At 34.7% G+C, this 22,653-nt stretch overlaps 1 protein-coding gene and 1 long non-coding RNA gene across 3 annotated transcripts; one reads left to right on the top strand and one right to left on the bottom strand.

The window, feature by feature from the left end:
* Positions 1-2,385: 2,385 nt before the first annotated feature.
* Positions 2,386-20,076, top strand: LOC117917689 (MADS-box transcription factor 23). 2 transcript variants are annotated; one of them, XM_034834050.1, is made up of 9 exons: positions 2,386-2,522; positions 2,607-2,818; positions 6,983-7,061; positions 18,022-18,074; positions 19,011-19,110; positions 19,223-19,264; positions 19,357-19,440; positions 19,545-19,698; positions 19,795-20,076. In XM_034834050.1, exons 2-8 carry the CDS (start codon positions 2,637-2,639, stop codon positions 19,668-19,670), a joined length of 666 nt encoding a protein of 221 aa, XP_034689941.1. In that variant the 5' UTR covers positions 2,386-2,522; positions 2,607-2,636; the 3' UTR covers positions 19,671-19,698; positions 19,795-20,076. The 2 variants fall into 2 exon arrangements, with proteins under 2 accessions (XP_034689941.1, XP_034689940.1); XM_034834049.1 differs by having other exon boundaries at positions 18,013-18,074; positions 19,795-20,075.
* LOC117917690 lies at positions 6,198-20,867 on the bottom strand. The gene is made up of 6 exons (XR_004651740.1): positions 20,739-20,867; positions 17,984-18,126; positions 12,240-12,336; positions 11,077-11,136; positions 6,980-7,126; positions 6,198-6,422 (listed from the first exon to the last, which is right to left on the bottom strand). It is a non-coding gene; the product is annotated as an uncharacterized LOC117917690 (long non-coding RNA).
* Between the last annotated feature and the right edge of the window lie 1,786 nt (positions 20,868-22,653).

Here is a 22,653-nt window from a genome sequence, read left to right as displayed (position 1 = left end):
GACGGAACGGAGAAAGAAGATAGAAAACCCCAGAAACGGTGTCGTTTGATAGGAACAAAGAGCTCATTAAAGTGGCAATGAAGCACCCTGTATTCCTTCCAATTGTTACTACCATCATCCATTGCCGGACCCGAAGCAAAACCCTAATTTTGTATCACATTTGGTAAGGGTCAACTAAACGATGCGTTCGGGCCAGAAGTTGTTGGGCTTCTACAATTGGGCCCAACCCACTACAATCACCTAAGTGGGCTTCGAGCCTTGCTGAGCAGGCCTAGGGGTCTTGGAGCCCAAGAAATACATTTCATATTTAATGAGTAATAATTAATAAGAAACATTATCTTGAAGATAAAAACCATCAAACCCGGTGAAATGGGAACTATTCAGTGAGAAATTGAATGGTGTAGTGTCTCTGGCTGTGCGCCCTTATCATCTTGGAGATAATAAACTCAAATTTTGCAATTTCCAACCATATATATGAAGATTAAATGAGGTGAACTAGTGGTTTTGGATTTGAAGATGTCCATCTGTCTTGTTTCCATTCCTCGATATACATAATAGGATGGACTACGTGGTTGAAGAGGCTTCACTGATTCTTTGAGATGGAGGCCAGAGAGACAAATACAGGCAAGTGGGTGGCTTGGTTAAAAGTGTAAGTTAAAAAGAGGCAAACAAGATAGGAATGTAGTCAGCTTCCTTGTGCTTCAAATCCCTCAAAATCCATGCATGCACAGCTAATGATGAGGGCTGTTCTCAAAACTCAAATCGTACGTGAATTTTGCAAGTTTCTTCCTTCCAAGTGCATGTGGGGGTTGAGGCATCAAAAGGGGCATACCCCATCCTCCTTTCCAGGAAAGCCATATCTTCTCTCCTTGGGTGGAGGAAATTGAGAGTTATGATAAAAGTTCATGTGCTGATCTCATTATTTTATATCTCTGCCCCTTTAACAATATCGCATCTGTAAAGAAGCAATTTTCAATGGTGGGGTGAGTCAGAAAAGTGGCATTTCCATTTTTTGGGAAGATAAAGAAATGAACATTGTTTATGAGATCACCTCTTTTCCTCGGTCTATGCACATACATGATTTGTTGATGATTGACACCTGGCTAAGCTCGTTGCTCGTAGTTGGAGGCATGACTACTCCCCACTTTTTTAATCCACTCTTGACTTTGGGTCTCCCTTGTTCCCATTACCATTTTCCTGCTAAGACTCAATCTCATTTGTTGAACAAATCCACTTCACGTGGCCTTCAGCCAATCGTCAATTGTGTTTACAGGCAGTCACCAAACCTTTATCATTGTTGACGCACCGACCGGAGCTAACATGATTTATTTATACAAGTCTATTCAGGTCTCTAACCATCGCATATAATATATATATCCACAGTTTCTGAATAAATTCTTTTTGGCAAGAGTAAAACTCACAACCCTGGGCGATGGGATTGTACGGATTGTTTGCCATTGGGCTAAGCACGATAAGGGCGTGCCAAGACTCCTCTCGATGGGCGGATGGGGGGTTTCGGCCCTTCACATGTGTGTCGGTAACATGCCATTGGCCTGCAGCCAGTTGCAGGGTTTCTCCATCTTGGAAGGAACTGTAACAGGTATCCATCTTTAGAGATCATGATGTTGTAAGGCAAATGAAGCAAGAAGATGGAAGCAGAAGGGTGGTGTTCCATAGTAGACAAATACACAACATTACTAATTCAACTGAGACAGAATTCTAAGTAGGTTAACCAAATCCAGTGGCCGTGGATTTGGTTCCAACAGAGAAGATGGCCTTTTCTGTATCACAAGTTTCAACAACCAATTACATGTTCTCACGTTTTGAATTGAGAGCACTATGTATATTATCCATGCATACAGTGCAATGAGAGACTACATATCCATGCATAGAACAACAGTGTATATCATGGAAAGACCAATTTGATCATTTCAAATATTGGTGCAGCTTCAATCCAAAATTTTTGCTTGCTTGGCTCATTAAATAAACATGAGCGAGTTGATCAGGGATTGCTTATACTTTAGCCAGTGGTTTAACTGCAGTATGACTTGATAAATTAAGCATATATTTAACTTAAAGTCACTTTTAAGTCATTAAACATTAAGTATAAAGCTTTACCAAGCGTCCGCCTTGTAATTATCCTTCACAGTGCTCAAGCGTTTAGTGCAACCCGTGTTATATTAATATTTTCCGTGCCTTAAAAAATTACTCAAGTAACCATACTATACTTGAACTAGTATTCCCAGGTGTCACTGACTAATACGGCGGACGGGGATGACACCATCAAAATACTCAAAAAAAAATTAAAAGGTCTTTACAGCTTCTGATTCATCCTCGAGTACACAACTGTAAAACAACCCCACTCTTATTAGTGGTTTCAGGATTTCAAACCAGTCCTATATTCTCCCTATTAAGTGGTTTCACTTTCATTGAAAACCACTTATTCCCTTATAAAGAAGATGTGAATAAGAATGCTTACAAACCTCTCTCAGCATCAACCATTGAATTTGAATCTTAGAAGAGTAAGATCATCTATAAATCCTCTTCCATTTTACGCTAACAATCATTTGGTTTATTCACTACGATATCTCTTTTCCATGTTGTAGAAACCCTAGAATCTAGAGCGAGCCGTGAGGATGGGAAGAGGTAAGATCGAGATTAGGAGGATCGATAATTCTACGAGCAGGCAAGTTACCTTCTCAAAGAGAAGAAAGGGACTGTTGAAGAAGGCTAAGGAGCTAGCAATTCTATGCGATGCAGAAGTTGGACTGATTATCTTTTCCAGCACTGGGAAGCTCTATGAATTTGCAAGCACAAGGTTTGCAGCATCTCATCACCTTATCATTTAGAATTCTTATGAAATTTTTTGCATATTTAGAAGCTTATATTATCATTTACAGTAGCATATTGTTTTTTCTTGATAGGAAAGCAATAAAAAGAATACTGAATCTACAGTAGCGTCTTGTTAATTACCTGTGGATTAAGTTTTTCAGTATTTATCATAGGATTTTTCCATTCATTTTATAAGTCTAGATTCCCTTTTATAAGCATATATCTTTCTGTCATGAATAAGATCTTTGTTCATTGATGTTGTGACATGTAGTTTTGTGATGCAACAAATATAGTTTCCATAGCATCATTACATAAGAAAGAGAAGGGTTTTTATGCTTACTGCACTTTCATCCTAAACCGGCATGATATGATGAAAAAAATTTAGAAGATGTGTGAAAGGATAAGGATAAGCTACTTCCATGTAAAATTTTATTTAGAACGAAATGATAATTCATATAGCTGGCAAAGGCCTTGCATGGTTGTCTCATTTAGGATGATTGAATTTGAATAAGAAACTTGAATATGGAGTGTATTATTGTTTTAGTTCCTAGATTGTGTGGAAAGACTGCTCAAGACTCTAGTCCCCTATGTAGAGGAATCCTTAAGTGACCTGGGTTCAAGCGTTAAGCTGAAGTCTGCCATGAGTTCCCTCAATCCTCTACTGAACAGAAATACAAACAGCAAAAGATTGTGAGAAATAATGAAGTATAAATAGGGGATTAGCTGTCTTTGATCTCTTACACCTTGTTTTCATTGGTATGAAAAGTTTCAGTATCCTACTAAGGAAAGGAAAGGAAAGGAAAAAATTGGGTGTGATTTGCAGTGTCACCAAACTTGTGTTCTTCTTAGATACTTTGCTGCAAAGCTATATATCAGATACCAGATATGAGAATGTCATGGCAGCACCATTACGCTGAAATGGCAGTTTTATTATTTTTGTTCTTGTCTAGAATTGATTCTTCATTCAAAGTTTTGGTTATCTCAAACTTAATGTTCATGTCATATTTTTGTATCTTTAAGACCATGGCCCTCTCTTGGGCAATTCCACACTGCTTCCCAAACTGAAAACTAGAATCTAATTAAGGACACAATTATCATTTCTTTTTGTCTTTACAAGAATGGTTAGAAAAGGGGGGCCTTTCTATAATTCCGTCTTTAGCTATCCGTATATTTTACCTGAGACCTTGCTTCACTGAAGAGCTCCTTTTCTTAATTTCCTTGAATTCTTTCCGTGATGTTGATGAGGATTGTGATGCAAATTGATTTGGCGTGCACCAAGTAGCTTTGTCTAATTGGAGAAAGATGATGACCATGAGCAACTTTCCATGATTCCATATCTAGAAACGTAGAAAAATCATTCTTTCTTGTGATTTTCGTATTGAGATAAGGAGATGGGTGTATACTTTTGGGAATTCATCATGGAACAGACATTTAAGTAGATTAGTCCAACTTTGCTACGTTTGCTTTTTCTCTTTTTGGTCCAAGTGTGTTAGGTAACATAACATTATAATAGCATACCCTTAAAAACTACTATATAATTTTAAATTAAGATTATTCTACACCCATACTTTCATAATCCAACATTGTCCCAAACCTGTGTCCAATCCAAATGTTCGATTTGAAATCTAGTCTACATTGGGTATGAAAAAAGAAGGAAAGCAGGCCACAATTGACACTTGTGCTTCAATTGCATCCTTTGCTACTTTCTAACATGTTTATGGACTTTGGCTGAACCTAGATGCCAGCATCTTTATATTCTCCATGTTCAAGATGTGTTACCATTAGCATTGGTCAGTAATCAGTATAGTTTTGCCCAATTTGAAATTTTTAAAGGTAAAGTAGACCAAAACTTAATTTTAATAATAAGTTATATATCAACTTGTGTCATTGTTAATCTCAGAACTAAATTTTTTTCATCATTTATCTGTACACTAGAATACTACCCTCACATCTCTGCTTTGTCCACTGACATAGAGATGACGGGACACCGGCATGCTTGTTGCTTTACTCATTTTACCTACGAGGGATGTGGGATAAAAGATGGTGAAAGTGGCACTTTCCTTGTTTTAACAAATAAAAGAACCAGGTAATCTGGTGAGAACAACTACATATACGCCTTTCATAACTATGTGCAAATAAACAACTAAGGAGAACATGAGAGTAAGAGAATCAAACCATCTTCCATGACTAAAGGAACCATTGTAGAGTGAATGTCTTGGGATCTAATGGATCCCTTTTTCTCCTGCTAAGAAGCCTGTAGTCCTAATAAAGAGCCAAGGCCTAGTGGCTCATTGTCTCATCCTTACAGAATTTCTAAGCATGTTCCACTCCATACTATATCAGTTCAAAACCACTACAGGGACCTCATCTGTTAGCACAATAAAACTTACAGTCTGGTTGCAATTGGTACAGCAACCCCTGGCCCTAGATACAACCCTTGTTTAAAGCTTGAAGATTCTTCTTAGGATTGACGTTTGAGCCCTGAATGATTCTGCAAGAAAGCAACAAAAGAATCAACCTCCTTACATGCTCAATATCACAAATGACATGGCTGATTCCCCACTTTGATTTGAGAACTTCCATAGTGAAACTCTAAGCAATCCAGAACCCCTACCAGAAGGAAATGGTTTCCAGTGCACCAGGTACTCCAACATTTTCTAGGAAACACAAACCTTTTAGTGGCCACCTACTTGTTGAGAACTTGCAAGAAGCCTCCATCCAAATTGCTATTAAATTCCATGGACATTAGATAAACCTTTGTGTTACACCAAGAACAAATTTGAAATTTCTAACTGACAAAATTTTAGGAATAAGTGCAATCCCTATGGAACAGAAAGTTAAGAAAAGAATGAATAAATGTAAATGATGTTTCCTTCAAAGCAAAATAGCCAACCATCAACAGGTTTTCCTGTGATATTGAAAAGGCAGGTTCAGTGGAAAACAGCTAGAATTTCAGCAGAATGATGCATGGAAGGACTAGCATGAAATATAGTCAGATGAGCAGAATGGGAAGTGTGAGAGGTAAGGCCTAGTTTTGACCAAACCTAAATTTATAGCAGCAGGAAGCAAGGAACATCATAGCAAAAGAGTCATTAGCAAATGTTTTTTGAACTCCTTCAGAGAGGAAGAGAGAAGTTCTTCTAAATGTCTACTAAAAGAATCTCAAGTACAAGCCCTGCTAATACCTAATTTGGAATGGTATCTACTGACTCCGAATAAGTTTCAAGCATACAGTTTCATTTTTTATTTATTCACTCACTTTCCTGCTTTCTCTGCAGTCTGCAGTGATAAGTGACAAAATGAATCACAGGTTCTGAATCAAATTATACATAAAATATGTGCATCTCTTCATAACTATCTCATTGTTCATGCATAAAACTGAACCATTTATAACTTATAATATAGTCAACATTCTGAGTATCATGTTTACAAAAAAATCTCTTTCCATGAGAGAGAGTAACAACAATGTTAGAAAATTGGAGTCTCTAATTCCAAGGTACAATAAACCATTTGCAGAGAGTTTGCATCCCCAAGAGAAGAATAAGTTGAGGTACGTTACAATGAACTTCTGATTACCCCTCAAGCACCAACTGATCAGACAAATAGGAAGTAGCAAAGATGTTAAAAGATATTTTATGACAGAGAAAAGTAAGTGATGGAAAAATGACCAAGTATCCCTAACAAGCAGTTCTCAAGTCTTTAGATTCAACCTAGTATAGCTAATCCTGTCAAGGTTTTCAGTTAAAAATTAAAATAGGAAACTAGCCTTAGATCTTTTAAGTTTGGATATGGAAAGTTCAAGAAACTGAGAGGACATCTCCACTTTTAAAACCTGTATGTTATTCTAGCTCCTCAACATGGAAATCTCAAATTCTTGACCACAGATAATCATCAGTTTCTTACATTAAATAGCATATATCACGAATTACATATACCCGTATGACACAACATAGCAACCAAGAAGAAAGGCCACAGGTATTTGGATATTATGATCTGCATTATAGCCTTCATTACTTTTTATTCCTTTCTTTTCTCCCTTTTGATTTCTGTTGCTGTTTTCCTAGAATACCACAATATCATGTTGAAATTTCCAGTATTAAAGTTAATGAATTGTGCAAAAATTAATCACTTTGCTCTTCACTCTTACCAGCATGAAATCTGCAATTGACCGATATCACAAATCAAAAGAGGAGAATCATCAATTGCTGAATCCAGCATCAGAAGTCAAGGTATTCCTTCATTAACCATCCTTCAATGTTCAACTGCGAGTTCCACAGCACAAAAGGAGCTATATCTAAAAGATTTAATTTCATCACATTATTTGTCTAATTATGAGTGCTGAACATGTATGGGTATTACCAAATAATAGAAAATTAAGAATTTTTTTCTTTTTAGACACAACTGAGACAGGCAAACAACATATGTTTTCTGTGTCAAGTATCTGTAGCAGGTAGAAGCGGGGATTTTGGTTTCTACCAAGAACTAGGCATTTATCCTGAACATTGAACTGATAGTATAATTCTGATCATCCAATAAGTGTATCCTTTGTAAGGCATGTAATGCTCAAAAGGGTTGGCGGTCAATAATGCATGCATGGGTGATAGGACCATCTTAATTTACCTTTCAGCATTGCAAAACCTAGTCTACAAGATTAAGTTATTGACTAAATAAAGAAATTAAAACATGCCATAGGTGCACCAACAAAATAAAACCTTTTTTTAACACTGACAGAAAAACAAAAAAAAAAAAAAGCCTTAGTTGAACCTGTGATCATAGATACAAAATTCCAAGTTCATCCCTTTTTTTAACAATGAAGCCTCTTACAGAGTTTGGGAAGAGCCACAGCAATATTAAATATGCATTAAAGAATTAGGAGACATCAAAAGAACAGATCATTCTGTCTGAAAGAGGAATACCAATGAGAAACTTAACTAATCTTAAAACCACAAATGCATGCATACAATTGTGCATGTATGCTTATTATTGTAAGTGTATTTTGTGTGAATGCATGCATATTATATGGTACAGAAACTTGAAGATCTTGCATATGAAACCAGGCTTTTAAATGCTCTTTACTGCAACCCCTTGCCTATTTTACTGTTTACTGGGCCATCATCACAATTATCATCACTTGACCACTAGCTTCTGTCCTTGGAGACTCATTTCAAGGAAAACTAATACCTGGATATTGTATCTTAATCTAGCACTGAAGAAAAATACCACACAATGGCTAGTACAGCTGCAGAAACTTTCGCAAATGGCATCTTCCCTAACTTTTTAGTATTTTACCAATCCTTCATGTTCTGCAACTCGAGTGCCATTCAAATGTCTAGGAATCCTGTATTCCAAGAACAGATCAAGCATGTAGAAATATTGCCCATTTTATTTTTCATCACTGCATTACTTGGAACTCTACATACAACATTCAAACTTGCCAATTTCTTCAAAAAGATATCATTTGCTTTTGACAGTCTTTACTAAGTGATAAATCCCCAACCACGTAATCGCATGGACATTTTGAATTTCTTGTCCTCTCTCCAGATGTCTCATGTTTGGAAACAAGTTTTGAAGTAAGGTATTTTGATCTTAATCCTTAGGAGTATCACTGCTACCGATAGAATCGAACTTCCTGAATGCTGTATCCCTAAGGTTGTGTCCAATTAAAAAAAATATATAAAAGCAATGGGGCACCCAAAACACTTTTTTTTCCACCAATTTGGAAACATCCAACAGTGACAATGTTCTAGCTTGGCACGCATGACTCCCTGTTATCTATGTCTGTGCTATATAGGTCAAAATTAGTTATGTGCACTGGATTAGAAATTGGTATGACAAACTCAGAGTGCTAACTTTTCTTCACTTTTGCTTAGATTAACTACCTTGGGAAGGAGAGGAGATACTTAGGTAGCCTTGCTCTTCCCTCACATTTTATTCTTCTTATTCTGCTCATTTCTTTAGTTCTTCTTTGTTCTTTCTATATCATATATAGTCTTCATGGGGCTCAAATCACTAGGATCAGGGTAGATATCTTGAAACCTTCTGCATCAATGCCACCTTGTAAAAGACCCAATTCAGAAGGTCTTTCATTGTCTAACAAGAGAATTACAAATAGTAAAACAAAAAAAAAGAGGAATCATAGGATTCTCTGTCATTCATCAAGGCATTAATAAAAGCATTTATGCTTCTTCATTGTAATGATGATTTTTGTCATCCATTTTTTCATTCTTTGTCCTTTGTCTCAGTGAATGATATTCAATTTTCCCATCTAAATGGTAGTTTCTCTCAAACAAAGAACTCCCCACTCTCAGCTAGTGTCAAAAAGCACAACTAATGCTATCAGGAGCAAAGCGGATAGTATTGCAATATTCTAGCATCTTGTCAAGACTCTCTTTAATGGTATTATGCCAATAGAAAAGTTAACATATATGAAGCACTTCAAAGGAAATCAATGAAGTTTTACATTAGTGAGTCTTCAAGTGCTAGACCTTGCAAGAACACCACAAGATTACCATGATTTGATGTCACATCTACCAATTTACAAACTTTTACGATTACTTACTTCCTATATTTAGCTTCCACTTCTTATCCTACAAGCATCATATCTCAACATGCATGCAGAACATAACAGCATTCATACATTTTATTGACTAAGATAAACAAAAAATCATCATCACAAAATGATTAATTACTATTAAATATTAAAAAAGAAAAGAAAAAATGAAAAACAAAGGAAGCGTGAGATGGCAATGAGGATCCATCTTCAAAGTTTAATCACAAAAGGAACAAAAAAGAGAAGAGTCAAATTAGAAGTTAATTTGAGTCATAGTAGAATTTATAAAATTTAGGTTTATAGTTTTGTTTTAACTCTTATTGCTTCAAAGATATAGGAATCTTAGAAAAAGAGATAGAATCCTAGTAGATTAACTAGAGTCCTAATAGATCTTGGGTTTCAATAAAATAGAGAATTAAATTAGTTTTTTCATGCATCTTTGCTTGTGATGATGAGATTCCAATACCCTTATGTTTTAGATGAGATTCTTAGAAAACTTCAATGAAATTCTAAGACTTTATTTCATCTCTTCTTTTCTATCCTTTCTTTTTCTACTTTTTATTTTATTTTCCCCACTACCACAAGCTTAAATAATTATTCCTCTCCTATGTTGCTTGGTCTTGGTTGGAGGTGTAAGGTGTAGATACATTTCTAGCAATCAAATTCTTTTAACTCCAAGATTAGGATGCAAAGAACTTACTAAGAAGGATCCAAAATTTAGACATGGATACTGGAAACGATATAATAAAGAAAAAAACAATTAGAAATCAATTAAAATATTGTCTTTAATAAGAGTTTCCTATTTTTTTTCCTTTTATCTTTAGCTTTTATTCCTTATACCTAAATATTTTTAAATTCTCTCTCTTTTTTCAATGTAATAATCTACTAAGTTAAAAATAAAAAATAAATCAATCAATCAATCAATGAAAATCAAATAATCATATCTAAAGCAAAGTAGGAGTATCCAACGAGAAACCCACACCCACACACATGTTTTGTTAATACAATATGCTAGTGAAGAAGAAAAGTCTAGGTATCATAGTTCTTCTCCTTAAATCCTAAACAAGTGAAATCCTAGCCCAACCATTTAAATGTAGACAACCATCCTAAGGTTGTCCTACGTTAATTTTGGCATCACAACCGAAGTTCTTGGCCTGAAGGTGCATGCAACTAAGGAGTAAAGCAATTTAGCCAAGCATGAGTTCCAAGACTACTTCTAGTAATCAAGATGCCACTTTAACGCATTTAGAAGAAGCTTCAATAATCACAAAAAGAGGCCATAATGAAGCTTAACAACCAAACTAGAAGAAATTATGAAGTTATTACAGAGAAATCATAAAAAACTACTAGTTGAAGAAGGAAAGGGAGTGGGAGTTATTACATTGAAAAATCACCTCACAAAGCATTTGAAAAAGGATGTAATTTTATAACAAGCACATGTAATGAGATGAAGTTGAAAATGAAAGAACACTTTCTCCCAACTAATTATACCAACTTTTGCAGCTAAGATGTTCTCACCTAAACAAGGCAATAGATTAGTTGAACAATACAATAAGGAATTTCATGAGTTGACTATTTGCAACCAGGCGAAAGAATACAAGGCTCAAGTAAACACTTGTTTTAATGATGGGTTTCAAATGGAGATTCAACTTGAGATGGTAGTAGCACATACTAACACAATAGAGGATGTTTACCAACTTGCCATTAAATCCAAGGTTAAGCGGTGGTCTTCTCTAATCAAACAAGAAGTAAACCTGCAAGTACAATAAAATTCAATACTCTCGTTGATGGAAATGGAGGCAACAATCAACAATCTTCTAATGCAACTAACAAAAATGTTAAAAAGGTCAAACTTCCATGCATTTTGTTAAAAAAAAAGGGTTGGCATAACTCCATTATGCTTCAAGTATAGGGAACATGGTCATTACGTGGTTGTCTTTCCAACCAAAAGGCTACACTTTTGTGTTGAAGAACCGAAACTTGAATCCAAACCTTATCCAAAGGAACATGAGATTAATAATGATGAGCAACTTGGTAAAAAAGGTAGTTATTGTACTGTTTTATCCTATGACACCTAGACCCTTCAATTTCACCCAATGTACCTATATCAACACGACATGACATGGGTGTGGACATGGGATCCTTGTTGGACACTTCTATTTTACTTTGCGTGTGACTAATCTTTTCATTGATATCCTTTTATCCTTTCAACTTAGGAATAATTACATTAGGGAAAAGAAAAAACAGTTAGCTAAAAAGAGAATTTTTGGAAGAACATTTAGGGATAAGAGGAAAAAAATTAAAAGGAAAAGATGGGAACTTTTAAAAAAGATATCTTTAATTCTAATTTATTTTTAATTAACTTTTCCTTTATTATATCGTATCTCAGTACCAATGCTAGTTTTTTATATTCTTTTTAGCCGAGTCTTCATATCCTAAAATTTGAGTTGTGAAGGATCAAATACCTAAACAAATACCCACATCCGACACTCATACCTAAACCCATGCAACATAGGTTGTATCCCAAGAGCCTTGCAATGCAACATTATTGGTTGCTCTAAGGACAAAGAAAGGAGAGGATTGGCAACGTGCTACTTTTCCATATGGGTGCTTCTTCCCAAGCAAGCCTTTGTACTATGATTACCAATGGAAGTAGTAGTTTAAATATGGCTTCATAAGATTTCATTGAAAAGCTTAACCTAAGAATGTCCTTATTAACTAGCATACGTAAATGACACCTCTATTTTGATATTCTCATTGTTTAGTTACATACATTATTAGCAAGGTCTTTGAGGAATCAATATGATGTGATATCTTACCAATAAAAATTTGTCATATGTTGCTAGGAAGGCCATACCTTTTTATCGAAGAGCTAACACAATGGTTATTAAAATACTCCACACTTGTAGAAAATGGGTGTAAGAAGATTCTCCATCCAATGAAGGAAATTCCACCTATTAAGGAATTAGACACATTCAAGAACGGTGCTCATTATGCATGGACTTGAATGGGAAAACATGGATGGAAAAATTTAGATAAGAGAACTACAAAGAAGAAAATTTTGCAGAAGTTAAAACTTGAAGCTTTGCAAGTAAGGAAGACCAAAGTGTTTCTTAGTGTTGATTAGATTGGTGATTTAGAGTCCAAATGGATTGAGTTCTTGGTCATGGCAGCAAGACTTATTTAGGAACAATTTCTAGTATTTGTCATATGCAAGATTTTTGTTTTAACCCAAGTAACCGAAACTACACTCTAAGCACACTGCAGTGGTGATCTTGTTTAGAAAATATATGCAGCAAAACGAAAGGCAGCTGCTGTTATATCAGTACAAAATTATGTTAATCAATGGCTATAAAGAAAGAAGCTTAGAGCTGTCATTCTAATTTAAACAAAGTGAAGGAGATGTTAGGCTCTCGATGGTGGTTGTATCCTATGCATAATGAATTTTCCATTTTTTTTTTTTTTGTGGAACAACTAAGAAAGAAAAGGTAGAAAGCATTGCTTTAGATTTCAATATATTGTGGAACAGCTGCAAAAACTTGAGGTCGAGTTTCCTCCGAGTGGAGGGGATTGATGAGGATTCATCTTCAAAGTGTAATTAGAAAATGAAGAAAAGTGAAAAGAGAATGAGGAATCAAATTATGAGGAATTAGTTTGACTCATAGTAGAATTTATAAAACTTAGCTTTATAGTTTTGCTTTAATTTTTATCAGTTAGGAGATATAAGTCTTCAAACAAGATTAAGAATCATCTTTGCTTGTGATGGTGAGACTCCATTACTTTTTCCTTCTAGGTTAAATTCCTTTAAAACCTTATTGAGATTCTAATGCTTTATTTTTACCTTCTCTTTTCTTCTTTTCTTATCTGACAAAAAATAATCTATCATATATTTCATTACATTCTGGTTTACAATATATATACAAAAGAAATTAAGCTACCTATCAAAAAAGGACCCTTAAAGTCAAGTAACCTAATTGCAAGGGTCCTATATGGAATTTGCCCAAATTCTTGGTACAAAAATCATGGGTCAACTTCTACAAAAAAAAAAAAAAAAGAAAAAAAAAGGTAAAAAATATGGTAGAAGAAATTAGATATATGGCAAGAAAATTAATTGTTAATTTCTTAGGCTAATCTTTTAACAATCCCCTCAAATTGGTGCAAAGATATTTTGCATTCCCAGCTTGTCTAAGATTACATAAAAAGTTGAACTCCATAAGCCTTGTGTTAATATATGTGATAATTGTTTAGAAGATGGGATATATGGAGTGCAAATTAGCCAATGTCAAGTTTTTCTTTGATGAAATGTCAATCTATCTCCACATGTTGGTTTGATCATGATAAACAAGGTTATGGGTTATATTTATAGCAGTTTGGTTGGTCTTGAGGCCTGGCTCAAGTGGTAAAGGGATAGGGAGGGTTTGTAGGAGGTTCCAGGTTCAAGTCCCAATGAGGACAAAAAAATTTCCTATCAAAAAAAAAAACATTAGAGCAGTTTGGTTATCACAATATGGCTTTATGGATAAAGAATGATCTTTATCCAGAGTAGTTTACAAATCCCTTGAGCCATGGCCCTAAACTCAACTTTTATGCTAGATCTAGCCACTACTGATTGTTTTTACTTCTCCTAGTAACTAGATTTCCTCCCAAGAAGGTCCAACCCAATCAGCATCACTGTAAGCTTCCAATTCTATATTTCCTATCTTATGAAATAATATTCCCTAACCTAGTGTAAACTTTAGCTAACATAGGATTTTGTATATTGCCTCCATGTGAGATTCATGTAGTGAATGCATGAATTGGCTTACCAAACCTACAACATATGCAATGTCTAGTCAAGGACTCAGAAGTGAGATAAATAAATTAATTTCTCCACTAATCTTTGATAAAGATCTAAATCTACCATATCATTTTTTATTTTTCCTTCTAGTTTATGATTTTACTCAATCGAAGTCTCTACTAGTTTGCATCCAAGCATCTTTGTCTCCTTTAGCAAATAGAGGATATATTTCTATTTGGAAATAAATAATAGCCCCCCTTTTTTAACGTGTCACCTTAATCTCAGGAAATATTTTAGACTCCCTAGATCCTTGATCTCAAATTCATTGCACAAATAAGGTTATAGCTTTTGAATTTCACCCTCATCAATGCCAATAACAATAATGTTATCTACATAAACTATTAAGGCAATCAACTTACCAAAGAAGTTGTGTTTGATAAATAGAGTGTATGGTCCCCTTGGCTTTGATGGTAGTTCATTTTTGTTATTGATTTTGTAAATCTCTCAAGCCATGTTCTTAGAGATTGTTTAAGTCCATAAAGGGACTTCGTAGACTTTGTTCTTTCAAGCCTTGCCACCAAACCCGAGTGGAGTGTCTATGTATACCTCTTTTTCTAAGTCGTCATGTAAAAAAACATTTTTCACATCAAATTACTGCAAAGATCAATCAAGATTAGCAACTAAGAATAATAGAATATGAGTAGTGTTCATTTTTGCCACTGTTGCGAAGGTCTCTTGGTAATCAAAACCATAAGTTTGGGTGAAACTCTTAGCTACTAATCTAGTCTTATACCTTTTTATTCTCCCATCAGCCTTGTATTTAATTATGAAAATCCACTTACAACCTACTGTTTCATTCCCTTTGGGGAGCTCAACTATCCCATGTCTCAATTTTTTTCTAAGGCTCAAATCTCCTCATTAATTGTTTTCCTTCAATTCTCATCTCTAAGTGTCTCTTGAACATTTCATTACATTCTAATTTACAATATATGTACAAAAAAGGGTCAACAAGATCCCTTAAATTAAGCTACATATCAATAAACAATCCCTTGAAATCAAGCAATTTGATTGCAAGGGCAAATTTACCTAGATTCTTGGTACAAAAATCATGGTCAACTTTTACCAAAGAAAAAATGTGGTAGGAAAAATCAAATATACGGCAAGAAAATTAATTATTGATTTCTTGGGCTAATCTTCGAACATTATCTTATTTTTCCTTGTTACCACAACCTATAATGACAGTTCCACTTAAATCCACAACAAGTGAAATCCTAGCCCTACCTATTTGATTATAGATAATCACACTCTTGTTTTCTACATCAGATGACCTATCATTTATTCACAAAAAAGGAGGTGTGGTTTGAATCTTTGTTATATGTCTATATTTAATAAGGTTTTTCTGGGTAAATGGTAGAGAATGTTTCACGTGGATCAGCACAATTTGTGGAGACGAGTTATCTCAAGAAAATATGGGTAGGTTGGTGCTCTAGGGAGGGGAGATAGGGTTTGAAATTGATTTTTAGGAAACTATCAGAAGAGGCTATGGAGCAAAACTTTGGTGGGATATTTGGAGTGGAGATTTGGTATTGAAAGATTTTTTCCCAGTTGTTTACTATTGCCAAGAACAAGGATGTTTAGGGGGCTGATATTTGGAGTTTGCAATGTGGTACAGGCAGGCGGAGTCCTTGTTTTGAGAGATTTTCAAGACCGAAAGTTGGAGAGTGTGAGTCTTTTCCTGCAACAGGTTCAGTGGATGGTGGTGCCTAGAGGATGTTAGGGTTGTCTAGAGTGGAGAGGCACCAAGAACAAGATACCTTTGTTAAATCCTTTTATAGATCATTGACTCATCTTGTTGCCTTTTTCCCTCGGAAGGAGTGTGGTCTCAAACACTTCTGAAGTGACTTTCTTCAACTTCTAACTACTAATCTGCTTATGGATTGGGGTAGGCATTTAACTAATTGCTTCTGCTTCTACAAGTTTTGTGAGGAACCAGCCAATCACATTCCAATTCATTTGAGTTTGGCCTGTATTTTGTGGAAACTCCTATTCTATCACTTTGATCTTTTTTGGGCTCTTCCTCAATCAGTAAAAATAGGTTTTACTTTGTTAACATGGGAGTTTTATAGGCAAAAAATGTATAATAAAAAATAAAATAAAAAGGTGTCTGGAGCACAGTTCTGTTCCACTTGTTTTTCATCATGTGGATATAGAGGAACTCAAGAACTATTGACAATAAGGAAAGCACACCTCAGGCTTTAAAAGAGTATTTTAAGTGAGTGGACATACTAGGGATCCTTTAGGTCTTTAAATATGTCTCTTATGGATTTGATTGATTGCATAAGGAGTTAGTTTTCTTTTGTTTTTGTTTTTCTCTTTGATGCCTATGTATACATTCAGTACATTTGTGGAGCACAGTCCTGTTCCACTTGTTTTTCATCATTTGGATATAGAGGAACTCAAGAACTATTGACAATGAGGAAAGCACACCTCAGGCTTTAAAAGAGTATTTTAAGTGAGTGGACAGACTAGGGATTCTTTAGGTCTTTAAATATGTCTCTTATGGATTTGATTGATTGCATAAGGAGTTAGTTTTCTTTTGTTTTTGTTTTTCTCTTTGATGCCTATGTATACATTCAGTACACTTGGGGAGTGCTACCCCTTTCTGTTAGGCTCTCTTAATGAATTTATTTAGCCTATCAAAAATAAAAAAGAAAAAGTCAAGAAAATGAACTTTCCAAGTTTAAAATAAAGAAGAGCACCGAGAGAAAAGATAAGTTTCTCCTAATGACTATGCTTAAGCATCACAGAATAGAAAGTTGAAACTGTGTGAAAGCATAACAGATTATGAAGTTGAGACTCTTCCAATGTCCGGGAAAAATCATCTTAATATTCAGTTTCATGCATAGAAAATGTAAATTAGCACCGTCGCACACTCTGAAAACCTGCTCTATAGGACCATCCAACAAGACATATTATAACCATTATAAACATAAAATTCTAATATATTAAGGGAACTGCAAAAGACTAAAACTTGGAAAACAAAGAGATGCCCAAGTATAACCATTATTTTAGGATGTGTTAGTCATAACAATGAAATAAGAGAAAAGTCACTGGTAAACCATCAAAAGTTTGTATTATGTTGTTTATGCAGATTGCAAGATGCTTGTGAACACTATGATATAACAATATGGGAATTGGATGTTGCATATGAAAACCAAACCCAACCACATTGTCTTCCACATTTACATATTGACATGAAATGACTTTATATGCATGATGCATGTTCCTTCACCTGTGAATCCTGGCAAAAACATGAGCCGCCTACTGATCAGTTTATAACACAACATGGTTTTTGTTATGCCAAGTTTCCATTATGCATAAATAAAATCCAAAAACTTGCACTACTGATTGATCACATTAAAATTTTATAATCAACAAACACCTTTAAAGAATATTGACAAAAGGAATTTGAAATGTAATTACCAAAAAATTCACATAAAAAAAAACATATATATCGTTATTAGTACAAAAGCCCTGGACTGCAAAACAAATACTTTAGTAGCTTGGCTCATTTCTTTAAGTGGTTTCAATACACTAACTTTATCATATAAGGTTGTCCTCACATTAATTAAGTTTTGGAAGCTTATCCTTTTCCCTTCTTTTTTTTCTGTTGATCAAAAGGGATAACAGAATTACATAAAAAAGATGTAGATTCAGAATTTATCTTATTTCTATAATGTCAAATTCATGGAGGTTGGAACTTAAAAAGTATTTATTTTTCTATTTAGTCATAGTGGTAGCAAGTATCTTATATATTTCCATACCTTAATACGTGCCATTGCACTTCTGCTAGTTTTGGCAGAGAGAAGCAGCAATTTTAAGGCAACAACTACAGAACTTGCAAGAAAACCACAGGTACAATCTTTCTTCTTCAAATTACTTGATCTGATAAGAAAAGGAGATTAACCTGAAAGTAGCACATTATAAGAATTGATGGTACCATTATAGCTTTCTATGTCATGGTGTACTTTATAGCATCATTTAAAATGTCCACTAGGAGTTCTTTTGGCCCTTCAGATGTAAGACTGATATCAAAAATGAAATAATAACAAGATATTGCTAAAACTAGAAAACATTCAAAGACATTCTAGGTGGATAAAACAAGTACATGAACGATTTTGTCCAGGCAACCAACAATACCATGTGACTCATCAATGTGAAGTCTCACGAACTATATGTGACATTGTGGGAAAGTTTAATTCAGCCTGGGTAGACACGAACATCATGGGATGCACCATTATGCTTTTGTTTTACTCCATGGTCAACAGAGTACTGCATTTCTTATTATAGCTTGTTGCTGGGATTGTCAATATTAGACAAGCATATTTGACAAGCATAAATGCTTGTGTCTAGTTAGCTGGGTCCCTTCAGCTATATTTACTAGGTCAGGACTAGGCTGGATGACGAAACTGTGGTCATAAAGGAAACAAAACAAAGAAATGCATTAAAATACAGACTCTGGTTATTTTCCAGAACCATATAATTTACTTAATAACCACAAGGTCAAATGTTTTCACTTCCTCTTTTCAGTAATTTATGGTTACACGAAACAGTCTACAAACAGGTCTAAAACTTGTTTCTTAAGCTGTTATTTTTAAACACTAGCACATTACATTAACATTCATAATTTATAGTTATCAATAATGAAATAGCTGATAAAAGAGGTACTTCGATGATGAGAACTGACCTCCCTTATTTTCCCAAGATATGCTATTAAATTACGACAAGGCATCAAATATTGGAATATGCATTAAAGAATAATGGACCTACATTCACATTCTGAAAATACAGGCAACTGATGGGCCAAGAACTTTATGGTTTGAGTGTCAAGGATCTGCAAAATCTAGAGAACCAATTGGAAATGAGTTTGCGAGGTGTCCACATGAAAAAGGTCAGAAACCTTAGTCCTCCATGCAATCCTTTGTGTTTACTCTCATGTGGCACAGTCACATGAAGAGCGTTCTGCATGCATAACACTTAACATGGTTCTCTAACTTCTGCAGGAGCAAATCCTAACAAATGAAATAGAGGAGCTAAAGCAAAGGGTTTTTCCAAAAACAACAGCTGTTCATTAACATAAGACTTACACAAGAATGATTTCAGTTATAATAAGCTAATTTTTGTATTTTGTTTACAGGGCAACCTTGTTCAACAGGAAAATGTGGAACTGCACAAGAAGATGACCCTTATTCGCCAAGAGAACATGGAATTGTATAAGAAGGTACATTGGTTAAATTACTAACATCTATACAATCACAATGTTTAAACCATGTTAAGCGAAACTAGTTATCTAAATGAGCCTAGGAACAATGCCTCATGTCTCAGGTTTATAGCACAAGAGACGTGACTGCCGCAAGCACGAATACCATCATTCCATATGGCTTTAGTATTGGGGAGGACTCAGCCGTCCCCATCCATCTCGAGCTAAGCCAGCCTAAGCAACGATGTTAGCAGACAGCAGCAAGACAACCTAGGGAGGGTAAAACTTCTTTTCTCGCCCTTTAAAGAAATGTCAAGAGTCCACAGTACTACATTCAAATATTGATCCTCACTCTATTTCTTGAAACTGCTGCAGAGAACAACTTCATTTGAAAAATCCCCAAAGCATACAATAGTATGCTTCTCAGATTGAGATGAGCTACACAACCAATCGACATCGTTGAAGGCGCCAACCATAAATTCGGTTACAGATCAGTCGGATCATATTTTCTTGTAAAGTTTCACAAAAAATTAAAAATACCATGTGCGCATCGATTTCCTTAGCTGTCAAAAATCTTATCATTATTATTGCTATGGATGATGGGGTCTAGATGCCCTTCTTTTATATATGTTTGCTAAAGAGAGTAAAGAATTGACATATTGGATAAGATTCCAACACTAGCATCAAGATGATCAGTGAATAATCAATAGTCACAAAAGAAGCAGGAAAGCTTCTCAAAACTAAAGTTCATCTGAACCCATGTCAGGGACCATAACTTATTCTGTCTGACAAACATGGTGAAATCAGAAAAAAGATTCACCAACGGCATGAGCATCCATAGAAAGTGAGAAATGTACAATATCCTTAATCCCACCAAAAAAAAAAAGGAAAAAGGAAAAAAAAAATTACAAAAGCGTGAGGGAAAACCAATAAAAGTAATCATACCTTTATCAATTTAGCATTGTCACAAAAATGGCAAATTAAGTAGTAGAACACAGGACATTCAACAGGAAAGTTTTGGAATGATACATGAAAACAAAGCAATTAAAAATCAAAAAGGTCAAGTAAAAAGAATATTAAAAAATAAACCCATTTGATTTGGATATTAAAGCAAATCATGTTATGTAGAAACCTAGCCGTCTGACTGTCTGAGACCCACCAAACAGTTCAAGGACCACAATACTACTAAAAAAATGTAAACCATTTCCAATGCAGCACGTAAGCAAATATTCCACCAAAGCATATCACTTAGACGATCAAACCCCAATATAATTGAAATCAACAGCAAAATCATAAGAGCAACGGGACTGGGATCAAACCGTTGTAAGCCAAATCTTGACTAGAAAACTGTCTTGGAGTGAGGTGAGTCATGTGACAAGCGACAAACGGTGGTGAGAGTAGGTTTGAATATTTCATATTTGAACAGAGGAAACGTTTTTCTCGAGAAAGTGACAGGACTGTGACGCATGAACCTTTCCTTGTGTGGAGACAAGCGCCAGGGGTGGATTGGGGAATGGGTCCATCGTGGGCCTTTGGGATGGGCCTTTGAGGAGTGATGCGATGCGATGCGATGTGATGCGATGTAATCCACAATCCAAGGCCCAATAACGTGTCCAGTTGTATCGAATGCACTAGCATGGAGTGAGGTCACGATACAATTATTATTCTTCACAAATGCGTACCCCAGAGAATATATTCATGTGTCCACTGATCACACCCACTCAACAACCGACCAAAGGGCAGTGGTCAAACTTGTCTTTGATTCATCACGCTCCCACAAACACTCTTCATGTTCTCATAGACCTCTTCTCTAATTCATTGCAGATTTTTAGGATTAATTGGCCGGTTATAATCTACTTAATCAATTAATATCCAATTTAGTACACCTTTGTGATTTTTAAAAAATTGTTTAATTTAACTGCTCCATATAAATATAAAATATATTTCCAAATATCTCCCATTAAAATTTAGATTATTTGATTAAAAGAGATTAAATCATCCCAAATTATATTCATCACTTTTTTTCATCCTAAAAAATATTATATTTGACAAAAATGTCTTCAGGTTTTTTTACAAAAATAATTTTTTAAAATATGTGTAAATAATCAAGATATTGAAAGGAATTTATGCTTAAAAATTGACTATTCTTTAAATTATAAAATAGATAGGTTAATTTGACCATTTTTGGATTTTTTTTTTTTTCATATTTTAACCTATTAATCCTAAAGATTTCCATTTTAAAAAGTTTTTTCTATGTTAATATAACAATATTTTATTAAAAGGGTTAGGCGATTCTCAATTTAAAAAGATAATCATTGTTCCAAGTTAAAAGAAGGAAAGATTATAAAATTTTTATAAGAAATAATTTTTTTTTAACTTGTTATGCTAAGCTCTTTTTAAAACATAATTATTTTTAACCAAATTATTAAATATATGCTAAAGTCCTTATAAATCGATTCAAATAAAGCCTAAAATAATAAATAAAAAAAAAAAAAAAAAAAAGACTAGGGAGTTGTTTAGAAACTGCTTTTGAAAACAATTTTCTATTCTACAAAATACAAAACAATTTATGTGAACATTTATTTCACAAAAATCAGATCTCAAAAATGGAATTTTTTTTCAAAAAACAATTAGCAAACATGGCCTAGTTCACTCCATTCAGCCATATTCTTCGGGAGTTTTTACCCATGTATAGAACAAACAACTAGCTCCTTCCAAAGCACAAATGGCTGAGATAAGGTGGAAAACTGGTATCCAAAATTCAAGTTTCTTTAAATATTAAAGGAGATTAACTTCCTATTTTCTACTTTTGAAACTCTGGATAAAATTAATTCAAAACTTGAACAAATTCCAGAAATCACTATAGACTACCCAGCAATGAAGGTTCGCCAGCCCATCCATGGCCACCTGTAATGATCTCATTTCCTCTTCATCCATTGCTGTATAAATCATGGAATTTGTAGATCCAATATGCATGAAGAAAAGAAAACTTGCAGAGACCCATATTCCTTACTAGCTACTAATATTAGCATTATATATATACGAATATCTCCATTCTCAAAATCAAAGCTAAAGAAACAGTAGTCCATCAGAACAGCCAGCTAAGGTCGATGATACTAAAACACAAACATTCATTGCTTGGGCACAGCCCATCTAAAGTCCCGTAACACTTGTGAACAGTGTCCGTACTCCTCCTTATGGCAGCCGTCGTCGAAGTTCTGGGAATAGCTCACG

The sequence above is a fragment of the Vitis riparia genome, chromosome 7, assembly GCF_004353265.1.
Source record: "Vitis riparia cultivar Riparia Gloire de Montpellier isolate 1030 chromosome 7, EGFV_Vit.rip_1.0, whole genome shotgun sequence".
In the NCBI taxonomy this organism is placed as follows: Eukaryota; Viridiplantae; Streptophyta; class Magnoliopsida; order Vitales; family Vitaceae; genus Vitis; species Vitis riparia.
This window is presented reverse-complemented; position numbering and strand designations above follow the sequence as displayed.